This window comes from Rhinoraja longicauda, chromosome 4 (genome assembly GCF_053455715.1).
Source record: "Rhinoraja longicauda isolate Sanriku21f chromosome 4, sRhiLon1.1, whole genome shotgun sequence".
Lineage (NCBI taxonomy): Eukaryota > Metazoa > Chordata > Chondrichthyes > Rajiformes > Arhynchobatidae > Rhinoraja > Rhinoraja longicauda.
The window spans coordinates 45,402,637-45,421,414 of NC_135956.1; the positions used below are offsets into that span (position 1 = coordinate 45,402,637).

Here is an 18,778-nt window from a genome sequence, read left to right on the forward strand (position 1 = left end):
ATCATCGAAAACACAAACAGAAAATGCTGCAAATACTCAGCAGACCAGGCCACATCAACGTTTCAAGTCTGAGGCCCTTCATTGGAAGTGAAATGGTGGATGGTGAAAAGAAACCAGCTTCAGGGAATAAAGGATTCCCTCGTGTACCTAAATTCCGCAATTTTATCACACGTCACAACTGGTGAGTTTAATGTGTTAGTAGAGAGAGTTGAACAATTATTAATTACCTGTATGCAATATATTTTCCTAGATTTTGGTTTGAAGTTGCAGGCTTGTCAGCGGGTTTTAGTTGAATTGAACCTTAGTAACTGCAACTAATTAGCTTGAAAGCAGACCCGTGGGTCAGATCTTTCCCGTCGCCCTAAATGGCATAGGCTGGGCCCCTGCCCCAGGGAGGCACCATGCACATAGGGTGGCTTTCCTTCACCACTCAACAACCTCCTTAATTGCCCCAGATGTTGATGCTAATCCCCGAGACTGTGGGAGGCTGTGTAAAGAATATTTCTGGCAGAAGGTTGAATCAGAGACTATGACAGAGACGGCACGCTGGCAAAAAGCAGATGCACTAAATGGCCTGTTTCTGCACTGGAAATGTTAATAAGATGCAGGAGCAAAATTAGGCCATTCGGCCCATCCAGTCCAATCCGCCATTCAATCATGGGTGATCTATCTTTTCCTCTCACCCCCATTGTCATGCGTTCTCACAGTATCCCTTGACACCCTTACTAATCAAGAAACTGTCATTCTATGCCTTAAAAATATCCATTGACTTGGCCACCACAGCCGTCTGTGGCAATGAGTTCCACAGATTCACCACCATCTGACGAAAGAAATTCCTCCTCATCTCCTTTCTAAAGGTAGTAGTTAATAGTAGCAATAATTAATCTTGAAAGACGTCTTGAGCTGTGGATTTTATTGGGATGTTTCATAGCCCCCTTTACCCTCGCTGACCTGTCTTCTGGCTTGACTCCACTGAGGAAGCTCCAGATCTGCAATAAATTACAGGCATTGGACTGTGAAGTGCTGGTGGCTCCCTTGTGATAGTTCAGTGCTCTTTCCCCAGCTGTCACTGCAATAAAACAGGCCTTCCTCCACCTGCCTGACCCTTCCCCTGATGTGTCCACAGCTGCCGTCTACATGCCTTAGCTCACTTGTAGCCCCTAGCCTTGTGGACATATCTCAGCTCCATGCCTTCTACTTGTTTGTCTTATCATCAAACTTCAACAATGGGCCCTCGGCAACTTCAAGAATAATCACTTTTCAGGCAGTGCAGTGTGGGTGTGGGAGGTATTGTGCAGAAGCTAACTCTGGTAGGAACTCGGGACCTGTGAGCAAGGTGCCCTTATTGACAAATGGGAATATTGGTAATGTAAAAGGAGCAGCATGGTGCTTGAGCCACTGACTCCAGGCGCTAACAACAGGGGACACAAGTGCACACACACATATAAATACACACACATATAAATACACACAAACCGTTAAGCAACAGCAAAAACTTATTAAAACTCAATTTATTAAAATTATTTTAATGAGCACCAGCATCCCTCAGAAGTGAACCGCATTCAGCTTTCATATTCCACTAACAAGGCTAAACTACTGACGATACAGTCAGATATGCACAGTTTTACTAAACTAACCAAGACTGTGTCCAAGGTCTTTTAGAATTTTACATTTCTTTTGACTGAACAATTTCAGAAAGTTTGTTTGGCTTTGAGCATTTATGTTAGGTTTAATTCTTCAATTTGTTTATTTTTCTCCCTTCTTTTTCTCCGGTGCCCTCAGGGGAATTCAGTTGATCGTTAGTAATACAACTGCTAACCCCATGAAATCACAAGAGCACTGATAAAACTAAGGTCTTTCCCAATCAGAATCATTCAAGACTCAGCAGACCCTGAATCCACTGGAGAGAGTTTTACACGTGAGAAGTAATTAGTTCTGGCGATTGTGCGGTTTGAGTCTGATGGTTGATCTTTATAATCCTAATGGGAAAGAAACACTTTATATAGCCTTAAATCACAGCTAGCATGTGAAGTTAGTAGCTGTTCTAAAGTAGAAAACCTGTCAGCTGATTTACACAGAACAAGCTTTTGCCAACAGCATTGTGTAAACTAAATATGTTTAACTGCATAAATTGTTATACGGCAGCAAAAGGGATGTTAAAACTCTGTGACTTATTAAAATTATCCTATTGCGCACCAACATTCCCTAAAAGTGGACGCGAGCTAAATATTGTCGCAGGGACAAGCAGATACTCGGGGCTCAATCTGTTCATCATCAACACACTCAACCCATCGGGTACTCTTCATCCCCACTGATCCCATCTGCCCATCCCAGTTTACTTATTTGATCCCATTCTCCATCTTCCTTTCCCATCATATTCTATCATCTGCAGCCCCTGGTTATCTCAATCTATCAGGTCCCAGCCTCTGTTGTTTTCTCCACCCCTCTCTTTACCACGCGACTCCACTCACTAATCCACCTTCCTCAGGTGGATCCATTGCGTGCTACGCATTGCCTTGAGATATGAATGCAGCCCATTGAGCAGCAGCTTTGCACGGGTGTAGTTCAGGGGGAGTTCTTCATATCGAGCAACTTCGTCCAGGTTCCTCAGTCAGACTTCAGCATATAAAACACATGTGTGGAATTTATCCCGAGATGGAATGACCAGCAAGGAAGTCCCACTCTCCTTCCGAACTCATGTTTCCCATGGTCGCTTGGGAGAGATTGAAACCTCTCAGGATTAACTGAAAGTTGGGATGGGTGTGGATAGATTTGTGATGTTTTCTCTTCCAACTATCATGTAAAGACACAAAGTGCTGGAGTAACTCGATGGGTCAGACAGTATCTCCGGAGAAGATGGGTGGGTGCTGATTTCAGGTCGAGGCCCTTCTTCAGACAGATTTATTGATGACTGTCTTATGTTGGTGGCATAAATTATCTTCCACGCATGATAACTATATGAACCTTTACCTATCCAGCTGTCTTGCAAAAAATAAATTGAATCAGCTCATTTGAATCATGGCGATTTAGTCTAGGGGGGTAGATTCCCCTCTATACAATGGTGGCTATGGGGAAATGTGGGGTAAGGTGTTTATAATTATGAACGATAGGTTGGGTTTGTTTTCCTTGCAGTGGAAGAAACTTGGGGTGTAATGGCGCCCGGTTAGAGGTGTACAAAATTATGTTCAAGGGCAGCTTCTGCCCATCAGCCATTGCTCTAGAACCGCCCTTTCAGAACATGAACCACAATCTCACTTCAACACCAAACTAATACGAACATTGAATACTTTGGGTTGCACTCTCATATTTGGATCTACTGAGAATAACTGCTAATCTATTGTAGGTTTATTTGTTTTATTGTTGCATTGAATGTGCCTGTAAACTTGCAGCAGGTAAGAATTTCAATGTTCTGGTTCCAATGCATATAAAAATTAAATGCACGATCTCTCTCAATCACACCGTATCACTCTCCGTCTCAGGCTCTGTCTCATGTTCCCTCTCAGGCTCCGTCTCACGTAGTCTCTCTCTCATGCTCTCATTCATTCTCTCTCACACTCTGCCACTCTCTCTCTCTCTCTCTCTCTCTCTCTCTCTCTCTCTCTCTCTCTCTCTCTCTCTCTCTCTCTCTCTCTCTGTCTCTCTTTCTCTCTCGCTCTCTCTCATTCTCTCTTTCTCTCTCATTCACACACACACTCTCACTCTCAGATAGATAACGCAGATAGACAGAAAAAATTCCCATCATTGGGGAGCCTAAAATTAGAGGGCATAAGTTTAAGGTGGGGAGGAGGTGGATTAAAGAAGATATAAGGAAATATTTTTTTCACCGTGAGGTTAGTTGTAATCTGGAACACAATGCCTGCGGAGGTGGTGGAGGCAGACTCTCATAGCATTTACAAAGTTTCTGGATGAGCATTTGAATTGCCAAGTCATGAAAGGGCATGATGAATGGAATTGGTGCAGATAGCTACCTGGTGGTCAGTGCAGACATGGTGGCCAAAGGGCTTGTATCTGTATTTTAATGACTCAATCACTTTATTGAAATGGATATAGCGAAATATCCCATTTGTGAAGGATTGAAGAACTTGGGCTTATAGAACGTGATTTACGGATTTAGTCATCTATATCAATGATTTGGATGAGAACATTACTTCTGGCGAAATTTTTTATTATGTACAGTGGTTGGGATCTGGCGTGAATGAAGATACAGGTAGGACTAGGGGTAGATTCAACTGTGGCATCCAGGGAGCCGGAGAAGTGTCTGAAAGGAAAGTATTTGTAGGACAGTGTGGAGAGGGTGGGAGAGTGGAACCATTTGAATTGCTCTTGCTGGAGTGTGTATAGAGTTGATGGATTGAGTTGCCTCTCCGGTGCTGTACCAAAAGGTCTTGTGAAGTATGCACTTTGCGTAATGAAAATGGTCCAAATTGGGAAATAGCCCTTCAGCTGAATTACCAAGATGAGATTGAAAAAGGAGACCAAGGATCTCATGAAATCTAAGGTGAGTTAACTGAATGGATAGAAAATTGAATTCATGGAAGGAAGCAGAGGGTAATGGTGGAAGGTTGCTTCTTGGACTGGAGGCCTGTGACTAGTGGTGTGCCTCAGGGTTCAGTCCTGGGCCCATTACTGTTAGTCATCTAGATCAATGATTTGGATGAGAATATACTTGGCAAGATTAGCAAGTTTGAAGATGATACAAAAGTGGGTGGTTTTGCAGATGGTTGTGAAAAATTGCAGCAGGATCTTGATCAATTGGCCAAGTGGGCGGAGGAATGGTTGATGGAATTTAACACAGAGAAATGTGAGGTGTTGCATTTTGGGAAGTCTAACGGGCAGGACCTACACAGCGAATGGGAGGCCTCTGGGGAATGTTGTGGAGCAGAGGGATCTAGGAGTGCAGATGCATGGTTCCTTGAAGGTGGAGTCACAGGTAGATAGGGTGGTCAAAAAGCTGTTTAGCACATTGGCCTTCATTAGTCAGAGTATTGAGTACAGAAGTTGGGAGGTTATGTTGCAGTTGTATAAGATGTTGGTGAGGTGCATTAGAGTATTGTGTTCAGTTCTGGGCACCATATTATTGGAAAGATGTTGTCAAGCTGGAAAGGGTACAGAGAAGATTTCCAGGGATGTTGCCAGTTATAGAGAGTCTGAGTTTCAGGGAGAGGTTGAGGAGGCTGGGACTCTATTCCTTGGAGCGCAGGAGGATGAGAGGTGATCTTATAGATGTGTATAAATTCATGATAGGAATAGATCGGGTAGATGCACAGAGTCTTGCCCAAGGTAGGTGAATCGAGGACCAGAGGACATAAGTTTAAGATGAAGGCGAAAAGACAACAGGAATCTGAGGGGTAACTTTTTCACACCAACGGTGGTGGGTGCATGGAACAAGCTGCCAGAGGAGGTAGTTGAGGCAAGGACTATCCCAACATTTAAGAAACAGTTAGATAGGTACATGGATAGGACAGGTTTGGAGGGATATGGACCAAATGTGGGCAGATGGGACTAGTGTTGCTGGGACATGTTGGCCGGTGTGGGCAAGTTGGGCCGAAGGGCCTGTTTCCACACTGTATCACTCTATGACTATATGACTCTAAGTGCCCCACTGCTGGTCATACTTCTGACCACTTGCCCCCCCTTCACCCAACCCTCCAGATCTGAACCCTGACTTGGATGCAACAGCATCCTGAATTTTTGCAGCAGCCCCGGAGAGTGTTGGCGTTGTCCTGTGTGACAATCCTTTGTTAGCTCCAGCTTTGAGGAACCCCTAGCCCCTGGCCTTTAATTTGATTACAAGTGGCCTTGAGATGGACTCTTCAGAGTAAGAAATGCTATTTTCACAATATTAATAATTGTGGTGCCTCGAAGATCGTAAATCTTGCACTACAATGACTGAACGGAATTTGATAAATATTGGTTATGCTTTTGCTACTGAATAGTGATTATCGCTCATAATCCTCCAGGGTTCCTTGTGAGTTCTCTATGAATACTCTAACAGTCAGAGTGAACATCTTTAAAAAGCGTTCATTGTGGAATGCAACGTAAGTTGGATTTGAGACTTGATTTATGGTGGATTTTATCAAAGCATTTAACACTGTAGGTGCTGAAGTTTCTTTCACGATTGTTGACTTAATTACAAAGTGTTGGGACGGAGTGTGGGCAGATGTTCACTGACTTTGAAGGAGCGATGCCTTCAGGAAATTGGCACTTTAATTTGATGGAGAGCACTGTGCATAACTTCCGTCTCATTAACATAAGCGCTAGAATGGATGTTTAAAGATGTGAAATAACAGGGGAGAGGAAGGAAGTGAAGAACTACTTGCTTTGCCTTTCATATCTTCAGGCTGTTCCATTGTGGTGGAAGCTTCCTACATAAGCGATAACTTTTGACTATATTGTTAATTTTTTTAGTTTGCCTAAAGTTCCTCTGATTCATAAGACCATAAGTGACAAGAGAAGCATGAGGCCATTCGGCCCATCAAGTCTACTCCGCCCTTCTCCCCATAGCCTCTGTCACCTGTACTAATCAAGAAGATTCTATGAGGCAAAGTCATAATGAGAGAGTCCACAACTGGTTCAAGATGAATAGCGGGAAAATGTCACATTTGTAGACACACCAATACTACAACCAAAGTTGACACCTGGAATAGATTGGAGATCCAATAGATTGGAGATAAATGGGACCTGTTGATGGAAGCGAGAGAGGAGGTGCAGGAACAGGTGTCACAACTCTGCGGCTGCAATCGTGAAAGAATCCTCAGCACCTCCAGCTTTTCTTTGACTGGAGAGCACGCAAACAAAAAGGCTTTTTACTGTACCTTGGTACAGGTGACAATAATAAGCTAAACTAAAACTAAACTGGGGAGGGAGCGATCGTGTGGGAAGTGATAAGCAAACTAAGGAGTTGTAGAGGGGGGAGTCTCTACAGAAAGAGGAAGAATGGGGATGGAGGATTGCATTGTTCTATGCTGGCTCTTTGAAAAGGTTCGTCATTTCCCTCCAATGCACCTGTATATTTTTAACCTTTTCAGTATTTATTTTGAGATATTATTATCTCAACCTCTTCCAGCCAAATGCATCTGTTGGCAGCCTTGCTGTTCCTCATGTGCCTGCACTGAGCCACACCCATTCCTTGAGCAACTTTCACAGCCTTTAAGTGCTTTCCAGCCAGTGAGGTGTGGTTTAAGGATAGCCTCGTCAAAACTAAACTAAACCTATAGTAACTATACTAAACCTGGGAATATGTTTTACTGACCATGGGTACTGAAATGAAAAAGGAAGTTATTTGACGAGTTAATGTGTAAACTGTGGATCACGCGACAGTGCTTCGAGATAATTGTATTTTTAAGAAATTCGGGGTGAGTTATTCAATCCAGTATTTCCATCATCTTTTTATCGGTATGAAAAGGATCTGTCAACAAAACCATTCTTGTATAACACTATTGTTTAGTTTACTTTAGAGATATATCATGGATCAGTCTGAAGAAGGGTCTCGACCCGAAACGTCACCCATTCCTCTCCAGAGATGCTGCCTGTCCCGCTGAGTTACTCCAGCATTTTGCGTCTAGCTTATATCATGCATCAGCTGCCTATCCCACTGAGTTACTCCAGTCTGTCCTCCTTCGGCCTACCGTGTTCACGCCAACCAGCGATCATCCCGTACACTAGCACTATCCTACACACCAGGGACAATTTACAATTTACAGAGGCCAATTAACCTACAAACCTGCATGTCTTCGGAGTAAGGGAAGAAACCGGAGCACCCAGAGAAAACCCACATGGTCACAGGGAGAACGTACAAACTCCATACACACAGTACCAATGGGCAGGATTGAACTCGGGTCTTTGGCGCTGTAAGGCAGCAACTCTACTGCTGCGCCACTGTGCTGCCCATACTGTTCTGCAGTGTTTAAAAGATGCACTGTAACAACTCACAAAGGTTCTTCGATATCATATACTAGCAGTTTGGAGCAGGCTTATTGGAAGTCACCATCAGTGTCACACTCCATTCTTACTGGGAATTCTCCTTCACCATCACTGAGTCCAAATCCTGGAATTCCCTCCTCAATGGCACCGGGGGAAAACCTTCACCTGAAGGCTTGCAGCGATTCATGAAGGTTGCTTTCTCAAGAGCATTTAGAGATTGGCAATAAATTGTTGTCCTTAATAGCGATGTGAATGAATAAAAGAAAGCCCTTCGCGGTGAATGGTTCATTCAGTCTTCTTTACATTTAATCTTTCTCAAAATATCAAAAATATATTACATTAATTTGTATAAACAGAAATCATCCCATTAAAGACATCCCAGAATCGATTGGCATACTCATCAGCCCAGAGCTTGCCAAGGGTCCGACAGGCTTGAGGCTCTGGATGGCCTAATCTACTCCAATTCCAGTGTAACTAAACTGTTGGTTGTGGGGTGTTTTCTGAGTTTGGGACTTCAGTGACCTGAGACTTCTTGTTGTACATGAGATATTCTGCCTGGGTAATGTTTAATGTTAAGTCCGTTGCTTTCTTTTTGCAGGTCTACCTCTCCCTGTACAAAGGGTTGAGAGAAACTCCAGGCACAGTTAGAGTGCATTGGTGGAATTGTGGACTGTAAGTCTCATTGTGAAAGCCACAGTGGGCACAGACAGATGATGCAGGAGCGCTGGTGTGCAAGGTGGCCAAGGCCACTTTGAGGAGAGATTAGTGAAGCATTTTAGATCAATTTTGCGTATCAATCCTGTGGAATAAAGACCAAGATGGATTGGTATCAATTAAGCAACTATGTGGGAATGTGAACATCCGTTTGGGAATGAGAAAGTAAACGCACACTCCTGATTGATGAAAATGCACTGTGGTGTGGTTTTGATCACTCTTTCACTTAATGTTTGAGAAAAGGGATTCAATCCTCACTATAGTTAACTTGCTGTTGAAATGGACACAGTTTCGGTAACAGCTGAATTGTCTATGCCTGCATTGTAACTCTGTCACTTTGAGGTAATAAATCTCTTGCCTACTTGCTTGTAGGTTTTGTTTTTGTTCAAACTATTTGAATAAATTTACAATGAATCATTCTGTCTTATGTCACTGTTTCTGTCCTTTGACATTAAAATAAAGACTCACCACAGCTACCAACGTCACACGGAGCAGAGGCTGTAGACGTTCATTATTTTCAACACTCTTCATTGTCATCTCTACTCAAAGCAGCAGCTCCTCTCTGAATGTGTGAGGTTACATTTAAGAGGCAGACGAGACTGCGGATGCTGGAATCTTCAGCAAAACACAAAGTGATGGAGGAACTCAGCGATCAGGCTTATCTGGGGAGGGAATGGACAGGCCAGGTTTTGGGTCGCGACCCTTCCAGACCTGAAGAGTCTTTGGTCTATTCCCTCCACAGATGCTGCCCGACCTGCTGAGTTGCTCCTTCGCTTTGTGTTTTACCTTTAACAGACACTTGAATTTTTAATGTGTAGCAAGTGCTGGGGAAATATGTTTATGTAGATAGTACTTGACGGTTGGCATCACCATGGTGGGCCGAAAGGCCTGTTTCTGTACTGCTGGAATCCATGAGCACATCAAAGTGATCTCTAGTTTACATGATTATGCTGTTTGTATGTCAGGTTGTATGTTTGTCAACTGACTGGCTTATTCTGCTCACCTGCTCATCACGGGTGTCTGTTTCATGCAAAGGGGACGGATTCAAAGACCAGTTCATTCTTTCTGAACCTCTGACTGATGTGATTTTTCCAATATATTGATTGCAGGTTCTCAGTTCATGTGCAAGTCTCCAGCTATTGCCGATATCGTTGTTCTTGTGGACGGCTCGTGGAGCATCGGCCGACTTAATTTCCGACTCGTGCGACTGTTTTTGGAGAACTTGGTTGGTGCTTTCAATGTAGATTCTGACAAAACCAGAATAGGTGAGTCCATCTTCGACAATACCGGGAAAATATGCGTTTAATCTTGTTTGTCAAATCATGCAAATTGAAGGATGTTTTACTGGCCTTCGTTGTCTGTACTAGTACAAGGTTCTCAGGACATCTGCTGTATTTCCCACCCACCCCCCCCCCCTACCACCCCCAATTTCACATGATTGAACTAAATATTCTCAAAGCAAAATCTTCAGATGCTGAAAATTGGAAATAGAAACAGAGTGCAGGAAGCACTCAGCTGGTCCGGCAGTATCTGCGGAGAGAGAACAAGCTTCAGGTAAATGACTATTTCCAGTCCTGACAAATACCATTCAGCGGGTCCATGAACTTTGTTTCTATCTCCACAGACGCTCCCTGACCTGCTGAGTGTTTCCTTTATTCTCTGTTTTTATTTATGTATTCCCACTCTCATTCACCTCCCTGCTCATGGAGTTTGAGAGCTCTCAACAATTGTGCTCACATTTGCAACTGGAAATTTGACTTTGATGCCCTTGCAAAGGGATGAAATCGAGTCACCATTAAGTCCAGTGGTACCAATGATCAGGCAGAGCCTGTGCTGGATGACCAGTGCAAAACTATCTTATGTGATGCCGCCAAAGTCGAATATGACTTTGTTATGTTGATTTTGTTATCCTTTACCATTAATGTTAGTTCCCCACCCATATTGGGGCATGGTGTGGATGACTATTGGCAGCATTATGGGGCTTGGGAGAGTGAAATTCGGGTTCTAGAGTGTTTGGGCAGTGATCTCCGTTGACCATGGTCTTTACTCCAATGTAGTATCAGAGGAAAGCCACCTTAATGGGCAGGACATCAGGCATTGTTAATGATGGGACAGTTGCCCACACCCTCATAAACGGGGAGGACTTTTCCGGGCTGGGGTGATAAAGGAAGTGGATTTGGGAGTTGGAAAATACTGTGGCAGAGGCAGAGAGAATGAATGTTTCAATGTTTGCAACGGTTGGGCCTGGCTTCTCTGGAACATGGCTAATGCTTGCTCTAATCAGTTGCTCCCACTAACTACAGGCATTCTCTGTTGCTTGGATGGGGTCTGGAGATGGAGCATTTGACCTATGACCCAGTGGTTCAGCCTTTCGTGGGAATGGCACTCAAATAATTCCCAGCTGTTGTACTGTCAATAGACAATAGAAAATAGGTGCAGGAGAAGGCCATTCGGCCCTTCGAGCCAGCACCGCCATTCAATGTGATCATGGCTGATCATTCTCAATCAGTACCCCGTTCCTACCTTCTCCCCATACCCCCTGACTCCGCTATCCTTAAGAGCTCTATCTAGCTCTCTCTTGAATGTATTCAGAGAATTGGCCTCCACTGCCCTCTGAGGCTGAGAATTCCACAGATTCACAACTCTCTGACTAAAAAAGTTTTTCCTCATCTCTGTTCTAAATGGCCTACCCCTTATTCTTAAACTGTGACCCCTTGTTCTGGACTCCCCCAACATTGGGAACATGTTTCCTGCCTCTAACGTGTCCAACCCCTTAATAATTTTATACGTTTCGATAAGATCCCCTCTCATCCCTTTTTCAGTCAGAGAGTGGTGAAGGTGTGGAATTCTCTGCCTCAGAAGGCAGTGGAGGCCAGTTGGTTGGATGCTTTCAAGAGAGAGCTGGATAGAGCTCTTAAGGATAGCGGAGTGAGGGAGTATGGGGAGAAGGCAGGAACGGGGTACTGATTGAGAGTGATCAGCCATGATCGCATTGAATGGCGGTGCTGGCTCGAAGGGCTGAATGGCCTGCTCCTACACCTATTGTCTATTGTCTATTGTCATCCTTCTAAATTCCAGTGTATACAAACCTAGTCGCTCCAGTCTTTCAACATATGACAGTCCCGCCATTCCGGGAATTAACCTAGTAAACCTACGCTGCACGCCCTCAATAGCAAGAATATCCTTCCTCAAATTTGGAGACCAAAACTGCACACAGTACTCCAGGTGCGGTCTCACTAGGGCCCTGTACAACTGCAGAAGGACCTCTTTGCTCCTATACTCAACTCCTCTTGTTATGAAGGTCAACATTCCATTAGCTTTCTTCACTGCCTGCTGTACCTGCATGCTCTCTCCCCCTCTCTCCCTCCCTCTCTCTCCCCCTCCCTCTCCCCCTCCCTCCCTCTCCCCCTCCCTCTCCCCCTCCCCCTCCCTCTCCCCCTCTCTCTCCCCCTCTCTCTCCCCCTCTCTCTCTCCCCCTCTCTCTCCCCCTCTCTCTCCCCCTCTCTCTCCCCCTCTCTCTCCCCCTCTATCTCCCCCTCTCTCTCCCCCTCTCTCTCCCCCTCTCTCTCCCCCTCTCTCTCCCCCTCTCTCTCCCCCTCTCTCTCCCCCTCTCTCTCCCCCTCTCTCTCCCCCTCTCTCTCCCCCTCTCTCTCCCCCTCTCTCTCCCCCTCTCTCTCCCCCTCTCTCTCCCCCTCTCTCTCCCCCTCTCTCTCCCCCTCCCTCTCTCTCCCCCTCTCTCTCCCCCTCTCTCTCCCCCTCTCTCTCCCCCTCTCTCTCCCCCTCTCTCTCCCCCTCTCTCTCCCCCTCTATCTCCCCCTCTCTCTCCCCCTCTCTCTCCCCCTCTCTCTCCCCCTCTCTCTCCCCCTCTCTCTCCCCCTCTCTCTCCCCCTCTCTCTCCCCCTCTCTCTCCCCCTCTCTCTCCCCCTCTCTCTCCCCCTCTCTCTCCCCCTCTCTCTCCCCCTCTCTCTCCCCCTCTCTCTCCCCCTCTCTCTCCCCCTCTCTCTCCCCCTCTCTCTCCCCCTCCCTCTCTCTCCCCCTCTCTCTCCCCCTCTCTCTCCCCCTCTCTCTCCCCCTCTCTCTCCCCCTCTCTCTCCCCCTCTCTCTCCCCCTCTCTCTCCCCCTCTCTCTCCCCCTCTCTCTCCCCCTCTCTCTCCCCCTCTCCCTCCCTCTCTCCCTCTCTGTCTCTCCCCTTTCCGATGGCTCTTCCACCTGAGCAAGTGAACTTTTCCTGGGTTCTGAGCCTCAGAAACGGCAGCTTGTGGCTACAATTAAAATCAGAGTTCAAATGGATTAAGCAGAGTTCAAGCAGACTACGCTGTATAATTTTCAAATTAACTACAATGAAATGTTACTCAATTATGTTGTTGGAATGTTAAATGGCAAGAATAAAGACTTTCCTTTTTAATACATGCTAAGTGTTACTTCAACCAGAAGAAAAGAGCAGATACTGAGTCCACTTATTGAATAAACACATGGATGCGCTGTATTCTGAGCTTGCCTTCCCCTGTTTTCAGGACTGGCTCAGTACAGTGGAGACCCGAGGGTAGAATGGAATCTGAACCAACACAGCACAAAGGAGGCTGTACTGGACGCTGTCAGAAATCTGCCTTACAAAGGCGGCAACACACTTACAGGTACTGAGCCTTGCACAGGTAACCAACCCCGTGACCTACTAGTGCTACAGCTTTGTATAGAGTCATAGTCATCGAGTCACACAGAGTGGACACACAGCCCAACTTGCACACGCCAACCACCAACATGTCCCATCAATACTTTCCTCATAACCCAGTTCAGAACCCTGCAATTTCTGGAGACACGAGGAACTGCAGGGTCTGGAAACTTGTGTAAAACGGGTCAGGCAGCATCTCTGGATCCATGTCCTCCTGAGACACCACCTGACTGGCTGAGTTAAACCAGCACTGTGTTTTATCCTGCATTTTTTGCTTTTTATCCTACAAAACCGTTGTTTTTCACATTTGTGTTTCTGGCTCTCACACTTCACTCTGTCGGCCGAGTCTACAAGTTCAGGGCCCTTATTTTAGTTTATTGTCACGTGTACCGGTGAATAGCTGTGGTTGCATGCTAACCAATCAGTGGAAAGACTATACATGATTATAATGAAGCTGTCCACAGTGTACAGATACAGGATGAAGGGAATGACGTTTCGTGCAAGATAAAGACCAGTAAAGTCCAATTTAAAGATAGTCCGATGATCTCCAATGAGGTAGATGGTAGCTCAGGACTGCACTCTAATTGGTAATAGGATAGTTCAGCCTAATCAAAGTCCTCGAGAACTGCATCAGGACTTCCTGACTCTTATATTCAATCCCTGTTGCAATGAAGGCAAGCATACTCCTCCTTAACCATCTTGAGGTATGAACCATCAATGAACTATGAACTTGGATTCTAAGATCCCTCCGCACATCAATGCTGTTAAAGGTCTTAACATTAACTGTGTACTCTCTGCTTACGTTCAACCTCCCAAAGTGCAACACCTCACACTTGCTAAACTCCATCTGCCATTTCTCCGCCCATTTCTGCAGCTGGTTTATATCTTGCTGTATCTTCCAACAGCATTTCTCACTGTCTGCAACTCCTTCAATTTATGTGCTGTCAGCAAACTTACTCACCAACCCATCTACATTTACCTCTAGGTCACTCTGGAAATCCTCCTCTATCGATCTTTCCCCTTGTTTAAGATATTTCCCAAATTCCATGTCTTTCCCCAAATCTGTGTTCATCTCTCCAAGCATCCCTTGTGTCTGGAGCTTGGTTGCAGATGAGTCATGTTATAGTGTTGGGAGCGGTCTTCTTGAAATATTAGTAATCCAGACACTAAATCAATGGTCTGGAGACATGAGTTCAATGCAGCTGGTGAAATTTACATTCATTTTATTAAATTTGGTTTAACCGAAAAGTTGGCCTTGGTAAAGCCAACCTTAAAACTGTCAGATCATTTTAAATTGGTGCAGAGGTAGAGTTGCTGCCTTAAAGCACCAGAGACCCAGGTTCAATCCTCACTATATGTGCTGTCTGTACGGAGTATTCTCCCAATGAGCATGTGGGTTTTGCCTGAGTGATCCTGTTTCCTCCCACACTTCAAAGACATAAACGTTTGTAGGTTAATTGGCTTTGGTAAAGATTGTAAATTGTCCATAGTGTATAGGACCGTGCGAGTGTACGGGGATCGCTGGTCGGCTGGACTCGGTGGGCCGGAGGGCCTATTTCCACGCTATATCTCTATACTAAATTAAACTCTTATCCACTGATGTCTTTCCAGGAAGAGGAAGTCTGTTTAGTTCTCTTGGTCTGGCTTGTATGCATCTCCAGCCCTAGAGCAAAGACTGCCAACTCGGTTCAGGGGGAGATGGACATGGATAATTAAAGTGGTCTTACCAGCAATGTCCATATCTCAGGACTGCACTCTAATTGGTGGTAGGATAGTTCAGCCTAATCAAAGTCCTAGAGAACTGCATCAGGACATCCTGACTCTTATATTCAATGCCCGTTGCAATGAAGACAAGCATACCGTATGCCTTCTTAACCATCCTATCTACTTGTGCTGCCATCTTCAATGAGCTATGAACTTGGATTCTATGATCCCTCCGCACATCAATGGTGTTAAAGTTTGTCTCATTGAATGATGGAACAGGCTGGAGGCTGCAAGACACTGCCTCCTCTTCCATTGAACTGATGTCCATATCACTTATGACAGAAACCTAATGTACGCCAGATAAAGCCAAGTGGCAGCTTAGGCTCTGGGCTAACTCTATTACCCCAAGTCTAAAAGTTGTGGTGAATATGTGGAAATCTTTTGTCCCACAGGGTTGTGCTGGAGGAAAGATATCTGAAGGGATTTAAAAAGGAACCAGATACATTCTGAAAGATTGGGAAATTGAGAGCCAATGAGAACGGGCACAGGGAGTTTGAAGCCTGGGGCAGATCAACCATGATCATGCTGAATAGGAGGGCAGCCTTGAGGGCCTATGGCTATTCCCACCTCTATTTTCTTGTATTGAGAGATGAGGCACTGCTTTAAGCAACTGAGTCTCTAATCTGATGTAAGACCAAATGAGTTTGATTAGGGTGCTGGACGACCTGATGTGCCACAAACCTGTTCCGTCGCATGTGGAAGTAAAAGTCCTCTCACTGTCCTGTAAGGGTCAGTGAAGGGGATTGGCAGTGCTCCAGGCTCACATGCCTTTCATACATAACATTACCCTTTGGGGACTTTGTTCCTGGTTTTAGGTCTCGCTTTGACGTACATCCTGGAGAACAGTTTTAAGCCCGAGGCTGGTTCGAGGACTGGTGTGCCGAAGATTGGGATCCTGATCACAGATGGCAAATCTCAGGATGACGTTCACTCATCGGCTGAGAGTTTACGTGATGCTGGCATCGAGCTCTTTGCTATCGGTAGGTCGCTGGAATTCCTGGTATGAATTGACTTGTGCCGTTTGTTACTATTTTCTGTATAGATTGAAATGAGCTTGCTTCTCCCAGGTATTTCATTTTAGTGCTGTATTAGGAATTTTGTTTGTGAGAGTGAAACCTGTATAAATGGATTCTGTTGAAGAGGCTGTCAGATTTCAGTAAGACTCAGGAAAGCTCTTTATTTTGTCTGCAGAGTGGCATGGTATCCTGTTGGAATGTAATAACCCCGATTCTCTGGCCTGTGACTACTAAATATGAAGGGTTTTATTTTGGTTTTCTGCTTATTTGTGTAATCTGTACTAAAATACAGAAAAATGTTGTTTTCATGTGATTTAGTCAAAATACACCATGCATGAGTACAGTCAAGCTGTGCACAAGTACAATTGGTAGTGCAAAGAGAAAGATACCACAGTGCAGAATATCATAGAAATAAAGAACTCAAATGCTGGTTAACACAAATGGACACAAAATGACGGAGTAACTCAGCGGGTCAGGCAGCATCTCTGGGGAACATGGATAGGTGATGTTTTGGGTCGGTATCCTTCTTCAGTCTGATTGTAGGGGAGGGGATGAAAGCTGGACAAAGCATGGCAAGGAATAGGTGGACACAGGCAAGTGGGTGTTTTGATAGGGAGGTGGTTGGTACGAAGGCCAAGAGGGTTGGATCAATGCAGAATAGACTTGCAGGTTTATAGCATTACAGTTACAGAGAAAGTACAGTTTTTAAAAAGTGCAAGAGCCAATATGAGGTAGGCTGGGAGATTGTGACTACACCCTTGGCTTATGAGAGGTCCATTCAGTTGCCTGATAATAGCGGGGAAGAAGCTGTACATGAATATGGGAAGTCAGTGAGAATCTTGGATGTGTACAGTAGGTGGACTGGTGGCAGCAGAAGGAACATACAACATCCCAAACTGTCCACCCCCCATCCTGTCAGCAAGCTGCTGACCCACCCATGGCAGTGTCTGCGGATCACACATTAGTCACATCGCTGAACTGGAGTGGGAACCATTCATCTCAATCCTGTATATTAAATAGAGAGTTAGATATAGCTCTTGGGGCTAACGGAATCAAGGGATTTGTGGAGAAAGCAGGAACGGGGTACTGATGATGAACCATGGTCACGTTGAATGACGGTGCTAGCTCGAAGGGCCGAATGGTCTACTTCTGTAACTATTTTCTATGTTTTTATGTTTCTATCCTGAGGGACCACCCAAGAAAACCCTCTTTAATGTCAGAAATAAACATTATTCATAATGAAAAACAAGTAGAAAAAAATAATGCAGTGCAGAGCTCTACATTCTTAGTGTAGATCAGTCGATTCTTTCCGTGTTCTGATTGCATATAGATTACTGCTTGTACCTGTCTTTATACATAGGGTGGTGGATCTGTGGAATTCATTGGCTGTGGAGGCCAAGACATAAGGTATTTTTAAAGTGGAGATCAATAGGTTCTTGAATAATAAACATGAAAAAAAGGTTATGGGGAGAAGGCAGTTAAATGGGGTTGAGAGGGAATGATAGATCGGTCATGATCGGTAATAAAAACGCAAACTCAATGCTAACATTTATTTCAAAAACAGGGATGTAATGTTGAGGCTCTATAAAGAGCTGGTAAGGCCGCATTTGGAATATTGTGAGCAATTTTAGGCACCATATCTGAGAAAGGATGTGCTGGCACTGGAGAGGGTCCAGAGGAGGTTTACAACAATGACCCCAGGAATGAGTGGGTTAATCTATGATGAGCGTTTGCCGGCACTGGGCCTGTACTCACTGGAGTTTAGAAGAATGAGGGGGGACCTCATTGAAACATACAGAATAATGAGAGGCTTGGATAGAGTGTATGTGGAGAGGATGTTTCCACTAGTGGAAGAGTCTAGGACTAGAAGTCATAGCATCAGCATTAAAGGACGTTCTTACAGGAAGGAGATGAGGAGAAATTTCTTTAATCAGAGGGTGGTGAATCTGTGGAATTCTTTGCCGTGGAGGCCAAGTCAGCAGATATTTTTAAGGCAGAGATAGATAGATTCTTCATTAGGACAGATGTCAGAGGTTGTGGGGAGAAGGCAGGAGAATGGGTCAGGAGGGAGAGATAGATCAGTCATGATTGAATGGCGGAGTAGACTCGATGGGCCGAATTGCCTAATTCTATTCTTATTCCTTATGACCTGATGTTTGAATGGTGGAGTAGACTCAGTGGCCTAATTCTGCTCCTATGACCTACAGTCGTATGGTCTTACAGCACCGTTGCAACTTATGTGGCCCCCAATATTGTTGCACGCTTCCACCAAACTGAATCCCTCAATGCTCATGAACAGAAGGCTGTTGCCCTTTCCCATGGGGTCAACGCATTGGCAGCACTGAGGTTCAGGGTGTCCCTCGGCACTTCCCTCCTGCCGTCTGAATTGTGCCAAATTGGCTGCATTCCCCTGTGGACACCTCGCTGGCCCTCTGTGCCAGATGGTTGTGCAACATTATCCCAGGTCCAGGTAGGTTTCCCCACTGGATTGGGTACGAAGTAAAGAACAACCTAATTGACCGGGAATGTTTCACGGTAGGGAGAGGGACCATTTTGAAAAACTGGAGAGCTGGTGCCTGCCCCACCACTTCAGGACTTGCTGCCACGTTAATGTTACTGGATTTTAAAGCCACTGATTTCTTTCACAATTTCCACTGTAAAACAGGCGTGAAAAATGCCGATGTAAATGAGC

At 45.0% G+C, this 18,778-nt stretch overlaps 1 protein-coding gene across 1 annotated transcript in view; it reads left to right on the forward strand.

The window, feature by feature from the left end:
* Positions 1-16,076, forward strand: part of LOC144593013 (collagen alpha-1(XIV) chain-like) — a 70,719-nt gene extending 54,643 nt beyond the window's left edge. Inside the window, exons 6-8 of the mRNA XM_078398427.1 lie at positions 9,747-9,902; positions 13,152-13,271; positions 15,886-16,076. Of these exons, the coding sequence (XP_078254553.1) occupies positions 9,747-9,902; positions 13,152-13,271; positions 15,886-16,076 (467 nt within the window). The remainder of the gene's footprint in view (positions 1-9,746; positions 9,903-13,151; positions 13,272-15,885) is intronic.
* The last annotated feature ends 2,702 nt before the right edge of the window (positions 16,077-18,778 follow it).